The sequence below is a fragment of the Rhinatrema bivittatum genome, chromosome 5 (assembly GCF_901001135.1).
Source record: "Rhinatrema bivittatum chromosome 5, aRhiBiv1.1, whole genome shotgun sequence".
Lineage (NCBI taxonomy): Eukaryota > Metazoa > Chordata > Amphibia > Gymnophiona > Rhinatrematidae > Rhinatrema > Rhinatrema bivittatum.
In genome coordinates this window covers 99,086,508-99,112,283 of record NC_042619.1, presented here as the reverse complement: position 1 = coordinate 99,112,283, position 25,776 = coordinate 99,086,508, and the positions used below count along the sequence as shown (strand labels likewise).

General features: G+C 50.9%; 1 protein-coding gene across 1 annotated transcript in view; it reads left to right on the top strand.

Annotated features, from left to right (window-relative positions):
* HSPH1 (heat shock protein family H (Hsp110) member 1) overlaps positions 1–25,776 on the top strand; it is a 216,780-nt gene that overhangs the window by 140,799 nt on the left and 50,205 nt on the right. Inside the window, exons 12-14 of the mRNA XM_029602650.1 lie at positions 2,603–2,725; positions 18,530–18,667; positions 21,090–21,215. Coding sequence (XP_029458510.1) covers positions 2,603–2,725; positions 18,530–18,667; positions 21,090–21,215 — 387 coding nt within the window. The remainder of the gene's footprint in view (positions 1–2,602; positions 2,726–18,529; positions 18,668–21,089; positions 21,216–25,776) is intronic.

Sequence of the window (25,776 nt, the reverse complement as noted above, 5' to 3'; positions counted from 1 at the left end):
TGGCAGCCTGTAGGCTTCTCTGGTTGTGCAATTGGTCAGCAGACATGTTGTCTAAGGCTCAGCTTTGTAACCTCCCCTTTAGAGGGAAACTCCTGTTTGGGGAGGATTTGGATAAATTGATGACATTGGGAGAATCGAAGGTTAACAAGTTGCCTGAGGATAAGTGGACCAGTAAGAAGGCCCTTCCTCCTCAGTTGAGGTTTAGGAATTTGCGGAGATTTCACTCAGGCAGAACCACTTCTATCGTTCCTTTGAAGTCAGCTGGCAGTCTCCAAAAGGCCTTTTGTGGAGGCTACAGAGGTTCCAGAGATGGTGCCGGTCAAGGGACCATGGTGGAAAGTCAATGCAGTGAAGCTGGGGCCCCCACTCCTGTGTAGAAACCATAAGGGGCAGATTGGTCCAGCCTTTGAGGAGTGGGCCAACATTACCTCGGACCATTTGGTACTGGAGGTCATAAGAGATGGCTACATGCTTGAGTTTTTGTGCCCATTCAGGGAGGCCTTTCTTTGAGTCTTGTGGTTTTTCGAAGCAGACGGGATGCTGTAAAGGCTACTGGATTTGTGCGTCATAATGCCCGCGGCATGGGAGGACCACAGGCAGGGCAGGTGCTCCAATTAGTTCGTGGTTCCCAAGAAGGAAGGGAACCTTCTGTCCCATTCTTGACCTGCAGAAGGTGAACAGGGCTCTTCGGGTACTGCATTTTCGTATGGAGACACTACACATGATGGTAGCAGGCAGTCTGCAAAGGAGAGTTCCTGGCATCCCTGGACTTGATGGAGGCCTATTTCCATATCCTGATTTGGCTGAACCATCAAACGTTTCTTCGCTTTATGGTGCTGGGTTAGCATTTTCAGTTTCAGGCTCTTCCTTTCAGCCTGGTGAAGGCGCCACAAACCTTCACCAGGGTGATGGTGGTGGCTGTGGCTCTACACAAGGAGGGAGTTCTGGTTCATCTGTACCTGGATGATTGGCTTATTCGAGCAAAGTCGTCTGAGTATGAGAGGTTGTTTCAGCAGATGATCAACACCTTGCACAGCAGCTTCATCTTGCATTACCAACAGCTTGGGATTACTTGCAAGTACTTAGGTCCATGGCATTCATGTTGGATTTGGTTCCCTGGGCGTTTGTGCATATGAGACTTCTTTGGCATGCTGTGTTGTCCAGGTGGGATGCGTTGTCAGAACAGTATCATCTGCCGTTGCCTCTGCTGCGAGAATCCAGGTCCAGTCTCTCTTGGTGGCTGTCTCTGTGCAGTTTTGAGGAAGGGAATAGATGTGGAAACCTCCTGGATTGGACGGTGGTCGCCACAGATTCAAGTCTCGGGTTGGGGGATGGTGTGCTTGGATCAGACTGCACAAGGTCTGTGGTCACCAAGAGAGAGTGGTCCATTAATCGCCTCAAGGCAAGGGCGGTTCGTCTGGCCCTGCAGGTTTTTCTTCCCCTGGTCGGGGCGGATGACTCGTGTGTTTTCGGAAAATGCAACAATGGTGGCGTACAGCAACCATCAAGGTGGTACGAAGAGTCGGGCAGTAGCTCTGGAGGCACGGCGTTTGTTCATGTGGGCAGAGTGTCATCTCAAGGGCGTAGCGGCCTCGCATGTCGCAAGGAAGGAAAATATACAGGCAAATTTTCTCAGTAGGCAGCAGCTGGACCCGGGGGAATGGGAGTTGTCCCATGAGGCTTGGAACCGCACTTGTGCCAGGTGGGGTGTTCCCCAGCTGGATGTCTTGGCGAAGTGGGTCAACACAGAGGTTTTTCAGTTGCAGAAAAGAGGTCTGTTTGGGTCTGGATGCTCCAGTGTGCCCTTGGCCGATGGGGATCCTGCTGTGAGTGTTTCCTCTTTGGCCTCTGGTCGGTCAAATTCTGAGGCGAATAGAGGTGCATCCCAGTTCCATGGTGCTGGTAGTGCCCGAATGGCCGTGGCGTCTGGTTTTCAGATCTAGTGCATCTGGCGGGGAAGGGCACTATTTGCTGTAAACCTGTAAATTAAACATTCTTAATGCATCTGTTTGATTTCTTCCCTTTCAACTTGCCCGCTAGTCAAGTTATTGCTTCCCGTTATCCATCAGTTACTCCAGTTTTCCCGTTACTAAGGCATTCACCAAAAGTTTATTTTGAAGTGTCATCATGTATAGCCCTATGTTTCTTTTCTTTATATTATAGTATATTTCTTTTGTACCACATGTTTATTGTTTCCGTGTGTTCATTGTACCACATGTTCATTGTATCCGCCTCATGGTGACAGTTCAGTTCCTATGTAAACCGGTGCGATATGTATCCTATACAGGAACATCGGTATATAAAAGTTAAAAATAAATAAATAAACAGTACCTGTTTCTATGCCTGCTTTCAGATAGTATTTGTTAACATTGAACTTGTGATGCTGTAGTATATGCACATATCACTCTGCAGCCTGGCATATTCCCCCCCCCCCCCCCCCCCCCCCCGGAAGGAATCCAACCTGTAGAGGAAACATGTTGTAGAGCATTTTTGTTGGGGTGTTCAAGCCCTTAGCATAGAGTATATAGTGCCCTATAATTTCAGAGTGAAAAAAAAAATGCACTGCCTTTCTACATCCTTTGTGCCTGGGTTTTTATTTCAGAAAAATATCCAGCAAGATACCAATGATGCTGGAGCACAGTCCCAGGTACAAAGTGATGGCCAAGATATTCCTCCTCCACTTGAACCTACCAGGGAGGAAAACAAAATCACAGACCCTGAGAAAGTGAGTGACCTTCTTTTAAACTCATTTGATTGTATGCATAATTTTCTGTTCAGCACTTTCACAATAAGATCCAATGCTGAAAATTCTCAGGCCGGATCTGTGCTTAGGGCTGTAATTTAAAACACATTTAAATCCTTAAAATTGGGTTTTACACAGGTAAATGCACTCTATCTGTGTAAGTTGTCTTTTGAAAATTACTACAATGTATGCCATTGAATCGTCCTTAGGATATTCACATGTAAGTGGACATTACGCTTGTAAATGGCTTTTTAAAAGTGTAACTCCTTTTAAAATTACTTCCTTAGTGTCTTTGCAGTGTGGTCTGAATATTTATTTAAAAGATTTTTTTATAGCCCACCTATAATGAACCTACCGAGCTTACATCATGTATAAGAATTACATAAAAATCATGATAAACATTAAGACATTTCCCATTATTACTTAATAAATGAACAGTCTGCCCTAGAATCTACACGCTGTAAGCATTTTAACCAATCTCATTATGAGACCCCCTCCAAAGACTACTTTAAAAAGCAAGGCCTTCACCTGTTTTCTAAAGATCTTTATATCATTAATAGCTTGAATTGGTGCAGGAAGTGCATTCCACATCACTAGACCAATGATGGAAAAAGCTCAGCTTCTAGATTTTCAAACATAAGGCTCTAACAGAGGGAATTTCGAAGAGTCCTTTTTCTTGGGAACATAAACAGAATATGTACATTAGCAGAAAATTGGTATACATGAATAAATCATCTGGTTCTTTCTGTAATTGCTGCTGTAATAGGTGAGCTACTAAATATTTGATATTTTGCCTTTCCTAAAGGTAGGCACTAGGTGAGTTAAGTAGGGAAAAACAGGGAGGTAAATTCTGTGTGTATAGCAGCATATACATGCTGCATAAGTAGGTGTGCCTAAAGTCATGCCTGCATTTTATAAGCTGTGCAGCAGAAGTTGTACAGTTTATAAATGGCGCTTATCACTGCCCTGGTAGTATGCATGTTTGTTTCAGTGCACACTTTTTTAATGCAGGGATCCACAGTTTACATACCTATTTTTTTATAAAAATATGTGGATAAATTTTACACGATATTTGTAATGTGTATGTAATAACCCTCAGTATGTGCAGAGGGTGCTATTTTATAAAATTGGTTATGTATGCGCATGTTTCATTTAAGAAAATACTTGTGTGTATTTCCAGGCATCGGTTTGCTGAAATCTTCCTTAGTTCACCCACATCCACTTCCAAAAACTGTAGACAAGTAGTTTTATATTCGCAACTTGATTGCATAATTATGCACATCTTCCCAACTGTGCCCTGAAAAGCCCTCTTTGTATGCATGCACCTTTCTACATGGCAATGACAATATGCATATACTCCCACCCTTCTGAAAATTTGTGCAAAAGGCTACTTCCTGTTCATATCCTAAATCAGTCCAGACTCCTAATTCATGTCTAATGGTTTTGTCCTTCAGGAGGTGAATGAATATATCTTATTTGTTGCCTATGCCGAAATCCTAGTCTGCATACAGTTAAACATATATGAAATCAATAAAAGGAAAACTTCAAACAAAATAAAAAAAAAAACTCAAGTTCCTGTACATACCCGGATCAGTGCAGACCGTGGGTTGAGCCTCCTTTCCAGCAGGTCGAGACAGACCAAAACTGAAAGGGTATCGTATATGAGGACAGAGTCTACCCTTCAGTATTTGCCTGTCTCCAGCAGGTGGATCAGCTCACCCTTTGGTCTCCTGATTTAGGCTAGTCGGCCTTCTTTTTCTTCCTTTCTTCGTGGATCAAGCAAGTACTTCTTCCTTAGGGATCTTGATCGGATTTCTTTCTAATAAAAAAAAAAAAAAAGTTTTAGTCTGTGCAGGAGACAGTCCAGTCTCCTGGCTCTTGCCGGACTTGGGGGGGGCTTCGCCCCTTGTGCGAAGCATAGCCTGAGTCTGTGATTGCTTCCAGATGTGGGGACCGAGGCTGGTGGGTCCAATCTTTCGTCTCCGCGGCCCCTCCCCGGCTGCCTAGGGAGCATAGGGCTCCATTTTTGTGCTCAGTGTGAGTTTAAAAAAAAAAAAAAAAAAATTATAAGCAGAATTTTGTCCTTACCTGGGTTTTGAACTGACAGGCAGGAGCGAGCAGGCTTCACGCCCCTATTTTTAGCTTTTTTCTTCAGCAAGCGGCTCCTCTTCACTGAGGATGCCGCGGCCAGCAGCCTGCCTTGCATGTGGGCAGCCCTCGTCACGCCTATTGCGCGAGAGGCTTTGCTTAGCCTGCCTGCCTGGTGAGGAAGGCCCCTCCTTGGATGGGCAGGCAAATCCGGCCCGGGGACGGATTCCCCAGCGCATGGCCAGGCCGTTCCCGGGACGGCAAAGCCCGGGAACGGTGGCCATCTTGGGTTTTTCTTCAGCTCCCGATTCGGAGCTGGCTGGGGAGCCCGATTTTTGCGATTTACCCTCCGGGAAATCTAAAACTCGTTTTTCATCAGAATTTGTCCTTCTCCTGCAATAAATCTTATTTGGCTAGCTTGCAGGAGGAGGGCTCCCCCCCCAGGCGAAAATTCCGCGCCCCATGCCGCTACCTATTTGTCCTGCCGCGGAACCTCCCGGGGCCGTGCGGGTGGCCCCGGGGGTGTCCCCCATCCCTGACTCCCCGGTGGCCCCAGTTATTCCTGACCCCCGATCCCACTTCAGATTTAGCGAGCGCGCTCCCACCCCTGGAGGGGGACGATCCTAGGATTGTCCGCATGTTTCAGCGTGAGGAGCCCCTCATCCCTTTTGTCCTGGCTGGAGTGGACCCCTGCGGATACTCTTACGGCCTCCTTGCCCAAGAATATGGACCCGGTCCTGGTGGGACTTAGGGCCCCCGGCAAGTGCTTTTCCTCTTCATCCTATGCACAAGTTGCTGCTCTTGCGCGAATGGGAGGCTCCCGAAGCGGGACTCTGAATGGGACGGGCTATGGATAAGCTCTACCCCCTCCCGGAGGAATGCTTAGACATGTTGAAAATCCCCACCGTGGATTCCTCGGTTTCGGCGGTTACCAAGCACACCACTATTCCTGTGGTGGGTTCGGCTCTGAAGGACGGACAGGACCGCAAGCTTGAGGCCCATATGAAACATATTTTTGAAGTCCTGGCTCTGGGGGTCCAAGCAACTGTCTGCAGCAGTCTCATGCAGCTGCCAGGTCTCAGGTGGGTTCAACAATTACTCGGCATTCAGGACCTCTCGTCTGCAGAGGCAGAGCAGGCTGAACGTCTGGAAGCAGTCATTGCATATGGGGCTGATGCGCTCTAAGTTCCCTGTACGTACCTGGATCAGTCCAGACCATGGGTTATGTCCCCAATCCAGCAGATGGAGTCAGCACAAGCTTCGAGGGGGCGTCACCATATATACTACTACCCCCTCTGCAGGAGTTCAGTATCTTCTGACTCCAGCAGATGCGAGTAGGGGACTCAGGGTTTCTCTCCCTGTGGTTGTAAATTAATCTTTTCCCTTTTTGCTTCCTCCTTTTCTGGGCTTCTGCCTAGTTTTGTCTGGTGGATCAAGTTTTTCTCTTTAAAAAAAAAAAAAAAAAAAAAACTCTTATTCAAAGGCAGGCTGTGGGGAGGCGTGGCTTACCCCCTGTGTTTGTTTCCCCTCCCGGTGCTGTAGTTAGGACGGGGTAAGTGATATTATATATTTTGTTGTTCGTTTTTCTTTGCAGCTCTCCCCAACCCCGGGGCCTCGCGGCTGCCGGTGGTGACAGTCTTTCAGCGCTGGTGTCTCGGGCAGCCTCGTGGGCTGCTGGGACACACAGAAAAGTTTTTCTTCTGCCGGGTTGTGAGGCCAGGAAGGCCCCCCCGCGCCGATTTCTTCAGCGGGCAGTGCAGGCTTTCTGGCCCCCCCGCAGCGGCGGTTTTTCGCGCGGCCACCCTCCCGAGCCTCAATTTATTTTTATTTTTTCTCTCAGCCGGCGTTGCTCTCGCGGGGTGCTCCCGATGCCGCGGCCGTCGCGTTGCTCGGCCTGCGGTGAACCGGGATCCAGGATCTCCCGCGAGGGCGTCTGCGCCCGGTGCCTTCCCGGGGGGGAAGGCACCTCGCGGTCCATCGCCGATTTGGTGTTGCTCTCTTCGATGCCCGGGAGGCGCGGGCCGGCCCCTCCCCCATTCCTGGCGGGAACGGCGGCCATTTTGCAGGCACAGCGCCCTGAGGAGGATCCAGAGGCGCTGGAGGAGGGGGATTGCGATGCGGTTTCTCCGCCGTTCTTATTGCCGGAGCAAGGCCCGCAGGGGCAGGGTCCAACGGGGGTTCCCCCCCCTGGAGCCCCCTCGGGCAGGCCGGGGTTTTCCCCGGAGTTTGTTTTGCTGATGCACACAGCCTACCTCCAGGGGTTGGAGACTCCTGCGGGGCCTCCCCCTCCCAAGATCCCACGGACGTCCCCCCCGGCACAGGCCCCCCCCGCCCCGGCGGGCGCGGGGGCCCCTCATGTTCACCCTCCAGCTCGGGCCCGCTTTTCGGCTGCGGCTGTGGGAGCGGTGTCAGGACCAGCGGATCCGGGATCTGATCCTCCGGATGGCGGACAAGGAGACTCCATGCCTGAGGGGGACGACCCGCGCACGCTGCGCCTCTTCCAGAGGGACGAGTTGGATGACCTCATTCCACTTATAATTCAGGAATTGGATCTGGACCCACCGCCGGACCCGCCTGCTCCAGTGGCGCCGGCAGTCGTCATTTCTTCAAAGAAGGGGGACCCGGTCCTGGCGGCCCGGCGGCCCAGGGCTCGGGCTTTTCCCATTCACGAATCGTTCCTGCAGCTTCTCACTGGGGAATGGGATACCCCGGAGGCTGCTCTGAAGGGCAGCCGGGCTATGGAAAAGCTCTACCCCCTGCCGGAGGATTTCCTGGACCTCATTAGGGCTCCGAAGGTGGACTCCGCGGTGTCGGCGGTCACGAAGAGGACGACGATACCGGTGACAGGAGGTGCGGCCTTGCGGGATACGCAAGATCGCAAATTGGAGGTTTTCCTGAAGAGGGTCTTCGAGGTCTCCGCTCTGGGTATGCGGGCAGCAATGTGCAGTTCCCTGGCCCAGAGGGCGAGCCTTCTCTGGGTACAACAGCTGCTCACGTCGCAGGAACTGCCCGCGGAGGAGGCCGCCCAGGCGGACAGGCTAGAAGCGGCGGTGGCGTATGGGGCGGATGCCTCGTACGACCTGTTTCGGATCCTAGCAAGAGCCATGGTGTCGGTAGTGGCGGCACGGCGCCTCCTGTGGCTTCGCAACTGGGCGGCGGATACGTCCTCCAAGTCGAGTCTGGGCTCCCTTCCATTCAGAGGTAAGTTCCTCTTCGGGGAGGACCTGGATCAGATCATCAAGTCTCTGGGGGACAACGCGGTTCATCGGCTGCCGGAGGACAGATATCGGCCTTCGCGAGCATATGCCTCTTCCCGGACCAGGGCCAGGGCGCAACGGCGCTACAGGAGCTACAGGCCATCGGGCTCTAGGCCCGCCGCCTCCAGGCCACAGACCTGGTCACGTTCCTTTCGTGGACGGAGGCCCGCCCGCACCACCCCCGGAGCAGGTAACCCCCCTCCTAAGCCTTCGCAATGATGTCAGGCTCGCCCACTCCGCCAGTCCCAGAATTGGGGGACGGCTGGCGTTTTTCTACCAGGAGTGGGCGCAGATCACCTCGGACCAGTGGGTCCTGGACACCATAGAGCACGGCTACGCATTGGAATTTGTCCGTCCTCCACAGGCAAGGTTCATTTTCTCCCCCTGCGGGTCGGTGCTCAAGAGACGGGCGGTGCAGGCGACGTTGGACAGACTTCGGGAAATAGGGGCTATCGCCCCCGTGCCCTCCGGAGAGGTGGGCTCGGGCCACTATTCCATTTACTTCGTCGTGCCAAAGAAGGACGGGTCCTTCCGGCCCATCCTGGATCTCAAGGAAATCAACAAGTGCCTCCGAGTGGTCCGGTTTCGCATGGAAACACTGCGGTCCGTGATTGCGGCGGTACATCGGGGGGAGTTCCTCGCCTCTCTGGACCTCACGGAGGCCTACCTGCACATTCCCATCCGCCGGGACCATCACAGTCTCCTCCGGTTCAAGATCCTGGACCAGCACTTTCAGTTCATAGCGCTCCCGTTCGGATTGGCGACGGCACCGCGTACCTTTACCAAGATCATGGTCGTTGTGGCGGCAGCCCTTCGAAAGGAGGGCGTGCTGGTCCATCCCTACTTGGACGATTGGCTCATTCGAGCGAAGTCCTTCAACCAGGGACAGGCAGCGGTGCGCAGGGTGGTCCAGTTTCTACAGTCCCTGGGCTGGGTGGTGAACTTCTCCAAGAGCTCCCTCGTACCCTCGCAGCGCTTGGATTTTTTGGGAGCGTCCTTCGACACCCGGCTGGGCAAAGTCTTCCTGCGTCAGGACAAGGCGCAATCGTTGCGGGAGCATGTACTGCGGTTCTCTGCCTTGCAAGATCCCACCTCCTGGGACTACCTCCAGCTCCTGGGGGTGATGGGTTCCACTATCGACATGGTCCCCTGGGCGTTTGCGCATCTCAGGCCCTTGCAGTGGGCGCTCCTCTCCCGTTGGAAACCGGTTTCGCAGGACTACCAGATGATTCTCCCACTTCCACAAAAGGCCAGGGACAGCCTGGGCTGGTGGCTGGAGCCGTCGAGTCTAGCCCACGGAGTGTCTCTCGACTTGCCCAATTGGGTGATAGTAACCACCGATGCCAGTCTGCTGGGCTGGGGGGCGGTCTGCGATCGAAGCGCCACGCAGGGGACGTGGTCCGCGGTGGAGGCGAAGTGGTCCATCAACCGTCTGGAAACCAGAGCGGTCAGGCTAGCTCTGCGACATTTTCTGCCGCTCCTTCGGAACCGGGAGGTCAGAATCCTATCAGACAATGCTACCACCGTGACCTACATCAACCGCCAAGGCGGCACGCGCAGCCCGCAAGTAGCGCTAGAGGCGGCGCTGCTGATGCAATGGGCGGAGCGTCATCTCGTTCGACTAGCGGCCTCGCACATCGCCGGAGTGGACAACGTGCAGGCGGACTTCCTCAGTCGTCAGCTGCTGGACCCCGGAGAGTGGTCTCTGTCCGAGGAAGCGATGCAACTTCTAGTCCGGCGTTGGGGTGCCCCCCACTTGGATTTGATGGCCTCCGCTCTCAACGCCAAGGCTCCTCGCTTCTTCAGTCGCCGGAGAGAGCGCGGCGCGGAGGGAGTGGATGCGCTGGCCCTTCCGTGGCCGTCTCATCTTCTTCTATACGCGTTTCCACCATGGCCCCTGGTGGGCAGAATGCTTCGCAGAATAGAAAGTCATCAGGGGACCGTAATCTTCGTCGCTCCGGAATGGCCCAGGCGGCCTTGGTTCGCGGACCTGATACAACTGGTGATCGACGGGCCAGTCAGACTGGGGCACCTCCCCCGTCTCTTACGTCAGGGCCCGGTATTTTTCGATCAGGCAGAACTCTTCTGTCTTGCGGCCTGGCTTTTGAGAGGCGCCGCCTTCGGCGCCGGGGATACCCGGAGGCGGTAGTGTCCACTCTACTGCGGGCACGTAAGACATCGACGTCGGTGGCCTATGTTCGTGTCTGGAAGGTGTTCGAGCTGTGGTGTGCTAGTCAGGACACGAGACCTACGAAGGCTTCGGTACCTCAGATCCTGCAGTTTTTACAGGCGGGGGTGGACAAAGGACTCGCCTATAATTCTCTGCGGGTGCAGGTGGCCGCCCTGGGTTCGCTGTTGCGTGATGGCGGTTCCCTGCTACAGCATCCGGACATTGCGCGTTTCCTCAAGGGGGTCAAGCATTTGCGGCCTCCAGTACGGGACCCGTGTCCCTCCTGGAGTCTCAACCTGGTGCTTCGCTCCCTGTCGGGACCACCGTTCGAGCCGCTGAGCACTGCTACGATCAAGGATCTCACCCTCAAAGCGGTATTCCTGGTGGCCATCTGTTCCGCTCGCCGCATCTCGGAGCTGCAGGCTCTGTCGTGTAGAGAGCCTTACCTGCGTTTCTCCGACTCTGGAGTGTCGCTTCGCACAGTGCCTTCCTTCCTTCCAAAGGTGGTGTCTGCATTCCATGTGAACCAGACGGTGGAATTGCCGTCTTTTTCTTCCTCCGAGCCGAAGGCTCTCCGACTATTGGATGTCAGGCGCACGCTGCGTCTCTACCTGGAGGCTACCAATGAGTTCCGGATTTCGGATCATCTCTTCGTGCTTTGGTCTGGTCCCAGGAAAGGGTCTCAGGCCTCGAAAGCGACCATTGCGAGGTGGTTGAAGGCGGGCATTGCTGCTTCATACATTGGGGCGGGGCGGTCTCCCCCGCCCGGCATTGTAGCTCATTCTACTCGTTCTCAGGCGGCTTCCTGGGCGGAGGCTCGTTCGGTCTCTACTCAGGAAATCTGCAGAGCAGCTACCTGGAAATCGTTACACACGTTCTCGAGGCACTATCGTCTGCACCTCGCCTCCTCAGTCACGGGACATTTTGGCGAACAGGTTCTCCGAGCAGGCCTCGCAGGACCCCACCCGATTTAGGGAAGCTTGGGTACATCCCATGGTCTGGACTGATCCAGGTACGTACAGGGAAAAGAAAATTATTACTTACCTGCTAATTTTCGTTCCTGTAGTACCATGGATCAGTCCAGACGCCCACCGCACTTGGGTCTTTTCCTTCCTGCTCGACTCTTCTCTACGGGACTGTAGTGTGATAGGGCTTTCCCGGCTCCTCAGTCGCACTGTTTCTCACAGCCCCCTTCACGTTGGCGTGCTGTTTACGCAGCGTCCTACCCGTTGGTAGGACGGTTCCAGTTTTTCTATTACGGTTACACGGTTTATTGTTGCCGGTTCTTATAAACTTGATCCACTAAAGGGGTTCTATTTCTACTCGGGCTTTGATATACTCGATACTGAACTCCTGCAGAGGGGGTAGTAGTATATATGGTGACGCCCCCTCGAAGCTTGTGCTGACTCCATCTGCTGGATTGGGGACATAACCCATGGTCTGGACTGATCCATGGTACTACAGGAACGAAAATTAGCAGGTAAGTAATAATTTTCTTATCTCCTCCGCATCCAGGCGAAGGCCTCGGCGGTATCCGCTAGACTCCTCCTCTGGCTGCGCAATTGGTCGGCCAACCCGTCCTCCAAGGCATGGCTAGGCACGTTGCCTTTCAAAGGTAAGTTGCTATTTGGAGAGGACCTTGTGAAGCTTATTGATTCCTTGGGGGAAAATAAGGTCCATAAGCTTCCGGAGGACCGTCCGAAACAATCATGCTCCTTTACACCCTCCTGTCCTCGTTTCTGGGGACAGAGGAGGTATACGCCCCGCGGACGAGGTGGCTCCTCTAGGGGTTATTCTTCTCAGTCTCAATCTTGGTCGCAGCCCTTTCATGGGCGTCGCTCCTTTCGCAAGGGCCAGTCCCAGCACCCCACCCCTAAGCCTGCCACACAATGAAGTTCAGTCGACCCATTCCTCTGTCCCTTTTTTGGGCGGTCGCCTCTCACTGTTCTTCAAGGAATGGGTCAAAATCACTTCGGACCAGTGGGTCCTCGACATTGTCCGAGACTGTTATGCCTTCGAGCTTGTTCATGACTAACCGGATCTCTTTGTATTCTCCCCCTGCGGTCGGCTCAAGCGGGAAGCGGTAGAGCAAACACTCGTCAGACTATTGAGTCTGGGCGCAGTTGTCCTGGTTCCGAAAGTGGAGCTCGGTGCAGGCCAGTATTCTATTTGCTTTATGGTTCCCAAGAAGGATGGGACTTTTCGGATGATCTTAGACCTCAAGAGGGTCAATTGGGCCCTCAAGATCCCACATTTTCACATGGAAACCTTGTGAGCGGTCATCATGGCGGTTCGCCCCGGAGAGTTCCTCGCCTCGCTTGATTTGAGGCGTACTTCCATATTCCAATTCACCGCGAGTACCAGAAGTATCTTCCCTTCCACAACCTCAACCGGGATTTCCAGTTTCGGGTGCTGCCTTTCGGCCTCTCGCACCTTCACCAAGGTCATGGTGGTGGTGGCGGCGGCCCTTCGGGAAGGAATCCTAGCTGGAAGACTGACTTGTAAGGGCCAAGTCGGATGCTCTTTGCAGACAGGCGGTGGATCGGGTATTAGCTCTCCTCGCGTCTCTCGGGTGGATAGTGAATTTTTCCAAGAGCAACCTTCAGCCCTCCCAGGAGTTAGAGTTCCTGGGAGCCCACTTCGACACTCGAGTGGGCAAGGTCTTCATGCCTCGTGTGCGGGCCCTCAAGTTGATCAGCCAGATTTGGAATCTGCTCTCGCTGCCTCTTCCAACAGCATGGGACTACCTGCAGGTCTTAGGGTCCATGGCTTCCACCATCGACCTAGTTCCCTGGGCTTTTGCTCATATGCGACCGTTATAGAAAGCTTTGCTATTCCGTTGGCAGCCGGTGTCTGAGCAGTTTCACATAGTCCTCCCGCTTTTGGACTCTACCATCGCGCCTTGCAGTGGTGGCTGTCGCTTCCTCATCTTCTCTGGGGGATGCTCCTTCAAGCTCCACAGTGGGCGATAGTAACCATGGACGCCAGTCTCTCGGGCTGGGGTGCGGTCTGCCTGTCCCAGTCCACCCAGGGGATCTGGTCGCCAATTCAGACTCGCTGGCACATCAATCGATTGGAGGCTCAGGCGGTGCGTCTGGCCCTGCAGGAGTTTCTGCCCCGATACGCGGCAAAGCGGTGAGGGTGCTGTCCGACAACTCCACCACCGTGGCTTACATCAGTCGTCGGGGGCACCCGCAGTCACCTGGTGGCCCTAGAAGCCAGCTGTCTCTTCGCCTGGGTGGAACGACATCTGGATTGCCTGGTGGCCTCCCACATCGTGGGCAAGGAGAACATTCCGGCCAACTTTCTCAGTCACCAGTCGCTCAATCCGGGAGAGTGGGAACTCTCGGAAGAAGCCATGGATCTGATTGTCGACAGGTGGGGTTCCCCCCACCTGGACCTCATGGCAACCTTGCGCAATGCCAAGGCCAATCTGTTCTTCAGCCGCTGGAGGGAGCATGGCTTGGAGGGCATGGATGCTCTGGCTCTCCCTTGGCCCGCGGACATCCTTTTGTACGTGTTCCTCCCCCCCCCCCCCTTCCCCGTGGCCTCTGGTGGGAAAAGTTCTCAGGAAAATAGAATTCCACAGAGGGCCAGTGGTTCTGGTAGCACCCGAATGGCCTCACAGGCCATGGTTCGCGGATCTCGTCAACCTGGCGACGGATGGACCTCTTCGGCTAGGCCATCTTCCTTGTCTACTTCGGCAGGGGCCCATATTTTTCAACCAGGCCGATCGCTTTTGTCTAGCGGCCTGGCTTTAGAATGGCGTCACCTGAGGCGTAAGGGCTATAAGGAGGAGGTTATCTCCACCTTGCTGCGATCCCAGAAGCAGTCGACTTCTCTAGCTTACGTGCGCGTTTGGAAGCTCTTTGAGACTGTGAGGAGTCAGGTGTCTCAGCACGCTCCACCCCGGTCTCGTTGGTTCGTTCTTTTCTACAGAAGGGTCTCTCCAAGGGCCTTTCCTTCAGTTCCCTGCGTGTGCAAGTTTCCGCTCTCGGCTCTCTCCTTGGACGGGTTGAGGGTCATCCCCTAGCGGGCCACCCGGACGTGGTTCGGTTCCTGAGGGGAGTCAAGCACCTGCGTCCGCCCGCTCGCAATACTTGCCCGTCGTGGAGTCTTAATCTGGTCCTCCGGGCCCTCCGTGCTGCCCCATTCGAACCTCTCCGTCGGGCTACGGTAAAGGACCTCACGCTCAAGGCAGTTTTCCTTGTTTCTATCTCCTCCGCTCGGCGGGTTTCCGAGATTCAAGCATTGTCCTGTCGGGAACCTTTTTTGCACTTCTCCGACTTAGGCGTTTCCCTCAAGATGGTGTCTTCTTTCTTGCCGAAGGTTGTCTCCACTTTCCATGTCAACCAGTCGGTAGAGCTTCCAGTGTTCTCCCCAGAGGAGATTGCAGGTACTGCTGGAGGTGATCTTTGTAAAGTGGATGTCAAACGAGTTCTACTCGGGTATCTCCAGGTCACTAATGACTTTCGGGTCTCTGACCATCTTTTTGTCCTCTGGAGTGGTCCCAATCAGGGCAAACCAGCTTCTAAGACCACTATTGCGCGATGGTTGAAGGAGGCCATTTCGTCAGCCTATCTTTGCCAAGGTCGGGCAGTTCCAGAGGGCCTAAAGGCTCATTCGCTACATTCTCAAGCTACTTCCTGGGCGGAGAGCCAATTGGTCTCTCCGCAAGAGATTTGCAGGGTCGCCACATGGACATCCCTTCATACTTCTGCTCGACACTACCGTCTGGATGTGCAAGCACCGGTTTTTGGTTCTTTTGGGTGCAAGTGCTTCGAGCAGGACTGTCTCTGTCCCACACAGGATAGGGAAGCTTTGGTACATCCCACGGTCTGGACTGATCCGGGTACATACAGGGAAAGGAAAATTAGTTCTTACCTGTTAATTTTCGTTGCTGTAGTACCACGGATCAGTCCAGACGCCCTTCCCTGTTTCTTTCTTTTTTGTCCTCTCGAAGCTTGTTCTTGCAGATTCGCAGATCTTGTTACTTCATTCTTTGCAAGAATACTGAGCAATTACACCGGAAGCCTTGGTTGTTGAAGTACCAAGTATATGCAAGAGCGCTTAGTCATACCATGTTTCTTACATTGTTCTACAGTCGCTCCATTGAGCTTTATGGTTACTTGCTTGATCCTATTCTGGTTTTGTTGTTTTCTGCTTTGACAATGGTTATACTGAAGGGCTGCAGGGTAGGCTCTGCCCTCCTATAGGATACCCTTTCAGTTTTGGTCTGTCTCCACCTGCTGGAAAGGAGGCTCAACCCACAGTCTGGACTGATCCGTGGTACTACAGGGGGGTATTTGTCTGCTATTCAGTGTATTTTCAATGTTTGAAATGGCCTGAAATATACTGGGGGCATGCCAGAGGCGGATCCAGCTAATATTCTGTTCTCATCCACCTAGATGTGGATTTTATTCACTTCCCAGAGACCTGTCTCTTCACATATTCATCACCCTGGAGAAAGAACAGGAGCAAGGTTGGCTAGCCTCCCACTTCTCATATAGCTCCCATTATTTCCCATAAAAGGAAGTTTTCTTTCTTCCATGGAAAATAACAGTAGGTGGTCTTTGCTGTACCTTGTTGTTTTAGATTCCATTCCAATGGAATTGGATTACATACAAATTTCAGGGAAAAGACACTTGCAGACACACCATCAACATAAAACACAAGTTGGATTACCTTTGCTGCCACACCTAGTTCTCTGGATTCTTAGTCTTCCATCAGCCAACAGGGCACCCAAGTCACCCCCCTCCTCCAACAGCACGATCACAACATTTCTTCCTCTCTGTGCCCACAAGGCTGGATGCCCTACTCCTAATCCAAGGAAGAGGCACCTCACAATAGCTGGATCAGACCAGACTCCTAAATGGACTGAGACAAATTGCAGTGTTAGCAAGAGAAGATTCACTCATAATGTAGAAGCTTACACTGACCTATTAACAATGTGTGGACTCTACCCTTCTCTCACAGAAAGATAGACAAGACATCCATACTTGCAAGAGTTGGCAGGAAGACCCTTCGGGGTAATTTTCATTTCAGTATTGGTCTTGGAGGACCAACCTTAGGCAGCTGGAGGGCAATGGAAGTGCCAGCCCTAGCTGCTACCATCTGTCAGACAGCATAAAGTTGGGATGCTGGCATTTTTCATCTTTCCAGTGCCACCTCTAGGGTGACAAATTACCAGCATTTAAAGGACACAAGTCTTTCTATGCTGTCTAGGTGCAATGTCCATGCATCATGTGCTTGTTAGTGATTCCATACAGTAGGCTTTAGAAAAGGGGCAAAAAGAGTAATTGGCAGCTCATTCTTTCTGATCTGATGTATCTGTTTTGTATATGGCATCCATGAGCACTAATATGCATCTTCCTTCATAGTGACAGCTAGAGGTGTGCAGGGCATGCTAGCCCAGCAGTCACTACTTAGCCAATGCATATGATAGCTATGTTGTAGAAATGGCAGGGTGCTTGCAAGGAATATGGGAAGAAGCATGAGGACTGAATCTTCTGTATGATGTGATTCTGGGCGGTAATATAGTGATGGAGCCCTAGGGTATGATAGATGAGGTGCCATTGGCCAGTGCCCCTAGCCTTGCTGGCCTGTATGGAACGGGGTTGCAAGATTGAGACCATGACAGCAATGCAGGGGTTGAGGTATTTATTTATTTATTTAACACTTTTTTATACCGACCTTCATAGTGATAACCATATCGGATCGGTTTACATAGAACAAGGATAACTGAAGCAATAAATAAAGTGAATAACAATAGAGGAGAATAAGGTAAAGTTACATTTAACAAGGAGTAGAAACTTGGAAGCTAAATATAGCTGGAAGAAAAAAGGCAGGAAGTATTGTAACATAATAATAATAAAGGATGTGGGTTAAAGCTTAAGGTGCTTTAACCTAAAAGTGCCAGAGTCCATCTTTCGAGCGGATAGCAATCCATTTGTCTGGGAGGGGATAAATTCGTCTCAGTGGGAATAAAGGTGACTAGAGATTGTCTGGAGGGTCAGCAAAGGCTTGATGAAATAGCCACGTTTTGAGTGTATGCGTGTGTATTTTGTGTTCAAGACAAAGGTATGTGCCTAGTATCTTGTGAATGCGAACTCTTTATGGAGAGAGCAGCTCTGAATGAAATAGATGGAGGGGGAGGGGCAGTGGAGAGAATGTTTTTGTTTAATTGGATATGCTTGCTTGGCATGCCAGTGATTCATTATGCCTGCAGCTTAAGGCATTTAAGGCTTGTTGGTGATGTCCTCATTCAAACCTATGAAGCTGAGGTAAATACTTGTTTTTCAAACGTATGCAAATGAAGGTGAAAAGGTAAGTGGGCAGGTTTTTTTACTTTTAGATTGTGCTGACATGGCTTGAGCATGCTCATTGTGGGTTTCTTCATTTTTTCTATAGATCAACTTCGCCTGAACAACTTTGCATGTCCAAAAGTGATATGCTTACACACAGGGGAACAAGGCAATTAATGTATTCATTGGGTCTGAGCAGTGTGGGCCTATTTTCATACTATTTATTTAGACCTTGCATGCAACCTTTGCTACAGTTTTGAATAGCAAGTGTTTTATTTTGCTGGACCTGCCCAAGTAGCCATTTGCTTCAGTTGCTTTTCCAGCCCTCTGTATAGGTCAATTGATCTTGAGACAAGACAGTTTGCCCAACTTTTACAAGTGTTTGTTTATTTCTTTGGTTTTATATACCAGTGTTCTGGATCAATCACATCAGTTTATAGGATAAATATTACAAAATTTAAATACGGCATAAAATACATCAGTGTTTTGGGAGAAGCAGAATTTGAACTGTGATCTGCTGTTTCCCAGTCCCATATGTTAACTACTAGGCTTCTCTCTAGACCCTGGGTCAGCAACCTGCACCACATGGCACCTGTTGCTTTATTACCATATCTTCTACACATTTATCCAAACAGTGTAACCACCTTGATGCTTTTTCTGTAGGTAATATAATGGTATGAGAACTCCTGTTGCAATGTGAGAACTCCTGATCCCACTTCTCTCTCCCACCCAAAGGACTGCAAATCTTACCTTAGAACTCAAAGAAACTTGTTGGCTGAGAACTCACCCAAAGTATCAAACTTAGGAAGCAAACCCACTTGCAACATGCCAGAGTAACCTCTCATCAAACCCCTCTAAAGGTCTCACACAAGACATCCACCCCTGTCTAATATTAATGGGAGAGCTGCCAGAGAGGCCAGTTAGTATAAGATTGGGCTTTACATAACTTTACCTCTTTCTTCCTTAGGTTAACGAAAAGAAAGGTGATCAACCACCGGAAGCCAAAAAACCAAAGATGAAAGTGAAGAATATTGAACTTCCTGTGGAAGCAAACCTAGTCTGGCAGTTGGGGAAGGACCTTCTAAACATGTACATTGAAAATGAGGTGCGTTCACGTAAAACAGATGTTTAGAGACTTGGGGGCTGATGCAATAATTTTCGTGGAAAGCAGGTGCTAACTTTGCAGCGCCTGCTTTCTTAACGCACACATGGTGCCCACAAGGGAGGCGCCATGCGATAGGAAAATTTAGGGGGTCACGCTAGCAAGGAGGCGCTAGGGTCGCTTGGGCGACCTTGAAGCCTCCTTGCTAACGCAACCCCACTGCAGCTGCCAGTTATGAAGACCGCCGGTAAACTCGGCATCGGTTTTCATAACCGACCATCTGCGAGTTTATCGGCGTCTGTTTTCAATACTGGCAGATGGCCGGTTATGAAAACCGATGCCTAGTTTACTACCGTCAGTTTTCATAACTCGGTGGTCTGCCAAGATGTATTTGTTTTTTTACTGAAGTACAGAAAAGCACTTATTTCTTTGAATGTGAAGTGAATGAGTAATAGCTTCATTCATATGCATTTGCATGTGATGAGCGCTATCTCATTCACTCCACGTTAGACATGGGTTCAATAGGCGCTAATCCCCCTATTGCATTAGGTGGTGGATTAGCACCTATTTAACCTGTGTCAGACAGCATCGGGGGCCCCTTAGGATGGTGGTGTTTTTCTTTTTAATTAGTTATATAAACACCCCATGCTCACTTCTATTGTGTAGCGAGATCAAATCAAGTTTTAACACATGGGCTCGGAGTGGTTGATATTCAATGGGCCAGTGAGTGAGAAAGCTGCTTGGATAAACTTTAGCCAGGGATTCAACAGAACTTGTCTGAAGGTTGAATATTCCCAGGTATAATCATCTAGATAACATCAGGAAAGGTATTTTTCTGACCAGACTTACCTGGCTAACTTTAGTCATCTAGTGGTGAATATCACTGCTCACTGGCTTAACTTTTAACATAAAATGAGGCACTGCTGGAAGCATTATCTCACTAATTTGTATGGATAATGAGCTACCCAGACAAAAATATTTAGCCAGTTTGGTGAAGAGGGGTGGATGTTGAAATCGTGGGTTTTGTCCAATTAACTATAAAAGTTACTCAGACAACCCTTTTGAATATAGACATTGTTTTCACAGAGAAATGCATCGTATCTTGTCAGATACATTTATTTGAAATTTCTGAATTATTGGATCATGTATTTCTGACAGTGAGCTGATTACACTGCTTTCTTTAACATATCTGGTCTGTCTTTAAAGGACCAAACTGCATAGTCTATGAAATCTTGATTTGTGTATTCTACATTGGCTTTTGTTTCAAATATTTTTACTGTTTGTTTAATAAGTGTACTATTAACTTTGATAATCATTCCCATTGTTTAGCAGTCTTCCAAACTTTGTGAAGTATTGTATATCAAAACTAAGATTCTTTTTATTTTATTTTTTAAAATTAAGGCTTATTTTTATTAAATCAATTGTACAGTCACAATGTTCATCATTTATATAATGTTATACAACAAAAAGACATTAAAAGCAATTAATCCCCTCCCCTCGCAAATAAACATAATTGTAGCGAGTGGGAAATTTCTAATCAAAATATCTAACTATAATAAATTTGTTAGGCGTATATACCATTAACAGAGACAAGCACAGCCACTTTATAAAATTTGTGTACAATAAGCATTCTTTGCCTGCCACTTATAGAAAGGATTCCAGATCTTATAAAACTTAGCTGGTGATTTTTAACCGCTGTAAGTTTGCATAGAAAATGTCCTATCAGTTCTATCTATAACATTGTCCAAGGTTAGGATATCTCTTGACTTCCAAACAAAACTAAGGCTCTAACGAAGTTCCACCCATCTCCCCTAACATTGGCTTTTATAAGTGTGAATCATTTTTTCTGCTCTTGGGGAGAGGGGTTGCACTATACCAAGGAATCTGTGCTTCGCTGAAATTATCCAAGAGATGTGTGTTCCCGCAGCTATTCTCTGATTATGCTTGGAAAAAGGGAACTGAAGGGATCACTGGGGGTCATAGCTCTGGAGAAAATTCTTTTACTAACATGTTCTCCTTTTGGGGACACATATCACTCTATAACATTATACCCTTGGATGTATGTGGGGACAATTTTCAGCTTTTATTCCCTGAGAATTTAAGTGTTTGTTACAAGAACAAAACTTATATTTACCTGGAAAAATCATTTTTGTCCGCTGACTTCCCCCATTTTTGTTATAATAAACACTGATAAATTGCCCAGAAAAATAACATTAAAGCTTAAAACTAAGATCCCTAGATGTACTCCAATTTAATGTATTTAAATTGACTAAGTGTGTAGTGCCTTGTTAATCCCTTATGCAGTTTTGTTGTGGTGTCTGGTGTTTTGATTTTGGAGATGTTTTTTTTTGTGCTTGGGTACAGCAGACAGGTTTTGCTGCACCAGAACTGGTTGCTTGATTATCTCCTCCAAATTACTTGGCAGGGCAAGATGATCATGCAGGACAAACTGGAGAAAGAAAGAAACGATGCCAAGAATGCAGTTGAGGAATATGTATATGAATTTAGAGAGAAGCTCTTAGGACCATATGGGAAGTTCGTTTGCGAAAAGGTAGGTCCTGTTGTAGAACAGGAAACCTAAATTGGATGTCAGGACTAAATCATGCACACAATCATTGAAGCATGCAGCCGATATGTCGGAGAGATGTCTTTTGCTGGATGTGCCTGCACAGTCTCTTATTACAAGAGTCCCGCTTGAAGTTTTAATGAGTATGTATTATGGATGCTTTAGTTTATGATGCTGTATTGATTCCCTAGTTGAGAGCAGGAGTGGGATTTCTTATGTTTATAGACCACTTAAAAGTTGAACTCTGAGACCAATACTCAGTGCTACTTAGCCGGGTGAGTGGCATCTTACCTGGCTAAGTGACACTGAGTATTGGTCGGTAGCTGAATATCTGGGTCTATTCACTGTCTGGCACTTAGCTGGATATGTACTTAGCCAATTAAGTGGTGGATGGGAAATGAGTGTTTTGGGGAGGAGCAACTTATCTGGTTAACTTTTGGCCAGATAAGTAGCGGTATTCAAGCTTTACAGGTTATTTAATTCAATTATTTCCAGAATTTCTATTCTGCTGATCCATCAGTCTCAGTGGATTAGTCATTCTATGCAATAAAGCATGACAAAACATCCCTCTTCATCCAGGCAAGCCAGTCCTCGCCAGTGGGTTGTGCACTCTAACCAGCAGGTGGAGAACGACAACTCGCTGAAGTCCCTCTCGTATAGCTCACCACAGACATCAGCAAGCCAATATTTGTCTCCAGCAGGTGGTGGACAAGCATCCTTGCTTGTGGACTTCGGCCTGTCAGGATTTAACGGGCTGTTCTGACCTCCTGTGGTGATAGCATTTGCTCCCTCAGTTGAGTGACATCTCAGGACAGGAGTGAGGTGAAGGCTTATGCTCTAGACCTCCTGACAGAGGGAACGTTCCTGTAGGGTGTTAAGCGCCAAATATGCTTAAAGCACTTCTCCTCGGCACAAGGATACCATACCAAAATTTGCAGAAACAAATCAATTTTTTATTGCATATCAATAAACAATACAGGTACCCTTTAGAGATACAGATGGCAGGACTTCTGCTTTTGAGAAGCACTAGCCTCTGTCTTTGTATGTCAGTGAGTGCTGCTTTTTATAGGTAAAACATGCAATAATCCCTAAGTTGCATGAACCTATGGGGGAATATCATGTACTTCCCTGTACATACCAGGATCAGTCCAGGACACCTGGGTTGTGACTCCGCACCAGTAGATGGAGACAGACTAAAACTTGTGGGCGGAGCCATATATGCCCCTGCGCCAGTCACAGCCCCTCAGTCTTACTCTGTCTCCAGTAGATGGTGCAGGTGCGGTCACAGCTCCTGCCTGCCCTGGTTTTGGTACTCTGTCAGGGTTGGTTCTTTGTTTCTTGGTTTTAGGCCAGTTTAGGCTATAGTTAGTTTGGTCTTTTTCTGCAGTTTTAACTTTTTGAATTTTAAATTGTCACTGTCGTTCCGTCCGCCCTGCCTCCCGGGGGGTTGAGAGGTCCTGAGGGGACTACCCCCCCCCCCCCTGGTTGAGGCCGCTGCTAGGGTCGAGGACACGGCTTTACCAGTAGCAGCGTCAGGGGTGACACCGGGGAGCCCGGTTCACTCACCCCTGCTGGATTAGGGCTCCAGGACCGTGGACAGTGAGCGGTGTTTTTGTTAAAAAAAAAAAAAAAAAAAGTTTTGCGTTGGCTTTTGTTTCCGGCTCTCTCTTCCTTCGCGTCGCCGCTCCGTGTTGGCTCCGGGGGGGCGCCGCTGGCAGGGGGGAGTTCGTTTCGCTTAAGTTTATTTTGGTTACTCGCGTTGCTTTCCGTTTTCGCCGCGTTTTGCGTCGGCATGCCTCCTGGCTCGTTCTGTTGGGCCTGCGGCTCGGTCGTTTACTCCCGGGGGGCTTACCAGGTCCTGAGGGGACCATTTTCCCCTGGTAGAGCACTGACTGGGCTAGGGGTCGAGGATCCTGTGGTACTTTACAGCCCAGCCGGGGTGTTGCCGAGGAGCCCGGCTCACTCACCCCGGCCAGACCGCTGGACCGTGGCGAGGGACAGCTGCAGGTAATTTAAAAAAAAAAAAAAAAATTTTGAAAACCGGAGCGGTTTCTCGTTTCAGCGCGAGCGCAGGGGTTTACCTCTATACCGGTCGGGTCGGCGTTTCGTTTCCTCCCTCTCCCTTTCTCCCTCTTAATTTTTGTTTTTCTGTCACACTGCCGAGCAGGCCGCTTAGGTCGGCCTGCTCGACTTGCGGCTCCAGCGCCGCACGCCTCTCTCGGGCTCAGCTGTCTTCAGGCTGCGGCACGGGGGGCACAGGGTCGTCGGCCTCGCTTCGGGGGGGTGTTTGTTCGGCGGCAGCCTCTCGTTTTTGCGGTCGGGGTCCGTCCGGCGGCTTTCCCCAAGCTTTTGCCGTCTGCCGCGGGAACAGATTTAAAAAAAAAAAAAAAAGCCGACCTCTCGAGCGAAATGCGCGGGAAAATCGGCCATCTTTGTGCCGGCTTCAAGCGCGACTCCAAGCGCGGCAGGCCCCGAGGATTCTCCTCCCCCCCCCCCCCCCCCAATGGCCGGCTCCGCGGTCTGTTCGCCATCGGAGGCGGTGGGGGGGAGGGCTGGGGGAGCCATGGCGAACTCTGCAGGACTCTTTGCCCCTGATTTAATTTGGCCAGGCATAGGGTTTTTTAAGGCCCGTAAAGCCCACAAACGACCTGATGGCCAGGCGGAGGGGGGGGGCGTGCGAGGCCACTCACGTTGGCCCAGACACGCCCCCGGCCAAGGAACACGGCGGGGCGATTCATAGCCACGCGCCCGGTACGGGCCATACTGCCTAGAAGGGGCACGGACCCTACCTTGGCGTCGTCGGATCCGGAAATTTTCAAGGTGCCTTTCCCTCCTCCGAGGGGAACTGAGGGAGATGGCGCGCCACCGCAGGGGGCGGCGAGGCAGAAACAGGCTTCAGAAGGGGATGGCTCAGGATTGATTCGCCCCTTCATAAGGAAGGGGCTGACCCATGTTTCCCGCCACCCTGGAGGAGTTGGGAATCGCCACGCCGCCTGAGCGGTCTCGGCTGGGCTCCATTCCTTTTCACCTCTCTGTGACAGCTCTGCTCTATCGAGAGGGGGATGCTCCGGTTTTGCACCTGGAGGTCGCGAAAGCTATGGGTACGCTCTCTCACTTGCCGGAGGACGACGGGTTTCCCTAGGGGTAAACCGGGTTTTTCAAGCGGCCCGAGGACAGATCCAGAACGCGGTCTTCGTTTTTTCAGCCAGGTCCCGCTTTTGTGGTCCCAGGACGTCGCGTCCTCAAGGGTAGTCCGGTCAGTCGTTTAGTCTTCCTCCTCCCGAACCCCGCTTTAGCGACAGCAGTCCTTTCGGGGGCAGCGGGGGAGCCCCGGCGGGCGCAGAGTCCGAAGCTTCGCCATGAAGGGTGGTCGGTCTCTCTCTCTCTCTCTCACCGCAGCCCTGGCACGCCGTTCCCAACGTCGGGGCGCGGTTGGTATCGGTTTTTCGAGCGATGGGCCGGCGTAACGTCAGTCCAGTGGGTCCTCCATGTGAACAGACGCGATTACCTCTTCCGTCCCGGTCTCCCTCGCGGCGGGGGAACCGTTAATCCATTCACTTCATCGTCCCCAAGGAAGGCGGCACGTCCAGTCCAATGCTGGATCTCAAGGGTATAAACCGATGCCTTCGCGTTCCTCCCTTCAACATGGAGACGGTTCGGTCGGTGATTGCCATGGTACGGCCAGACGACTTTTTGGCCCCCTAGCTCCCATGGAGGCGTATCTTCACGTAGGCATTCAGCCGTCGTTCCAGCGCTTCCTCAGGTCTGCGTTCTAGGACGGCAATATCTGTTTTCGAGCGCTCCCGGTTGGTCTCACGACGGCCTCCCCGGACATTCACGAAGGTGATGGTCGTGTGGCGGCGCGGCGGCGCCGGGAAGGTCTCCTGGTCCTTCCTTACCTGGACGATAGGTTAATTCGGGCGAAATCCGAGGATCACTGTCGGGTGCCAGTGGTCAGGGTCCTACAACTGTTGCAGTCCCCTGAATGGGTGGTCAACTACAAGAAGTGTCTTCTGACACCCACGCGGACCTTGGATTATCTGGGAGACGTTTTCGACACGCAGCAGGGCACGGTGTTCCTGTCGCACGAGCGGATATGCAACCTGCAAGCTCCAGTACGGTGCTTATTGTCTCTCCGCCGACCGCGGGTCTGCGATTACCTTACGGTCCTAGGTTCCATGGCTTCAACGCTGGTGCTGGTTCCCTGGGCGTTCGTTTATCTGCGACCATTTCAGTCGTCCTTACTATCCCGCAGGAAGCCGGTTTCCGACGAGTTCCACTTACCGCTTCTACTAGGGGGACACGCGAGCCCAGCCTACTCTGGGGGCTGGATTCCAGTCATCTGTCCTCTGGAGTGTCTCTTCGGGTGCCCAATTGAACGGTGGAGACCACGGATGCCAGCCTCTCCGGTTGTGGAGCGGTCTGCCTAGGGAGCTCGGTCCAAGGCCTATGGTCAGTGTCGCCAGCCCAGTGGTCTATCAACAGACTAGAGACCGGAGCGGTCCGTCTGGCTCTGCAAGCCTTCCTACAGGTAGTGCGGGAAAAG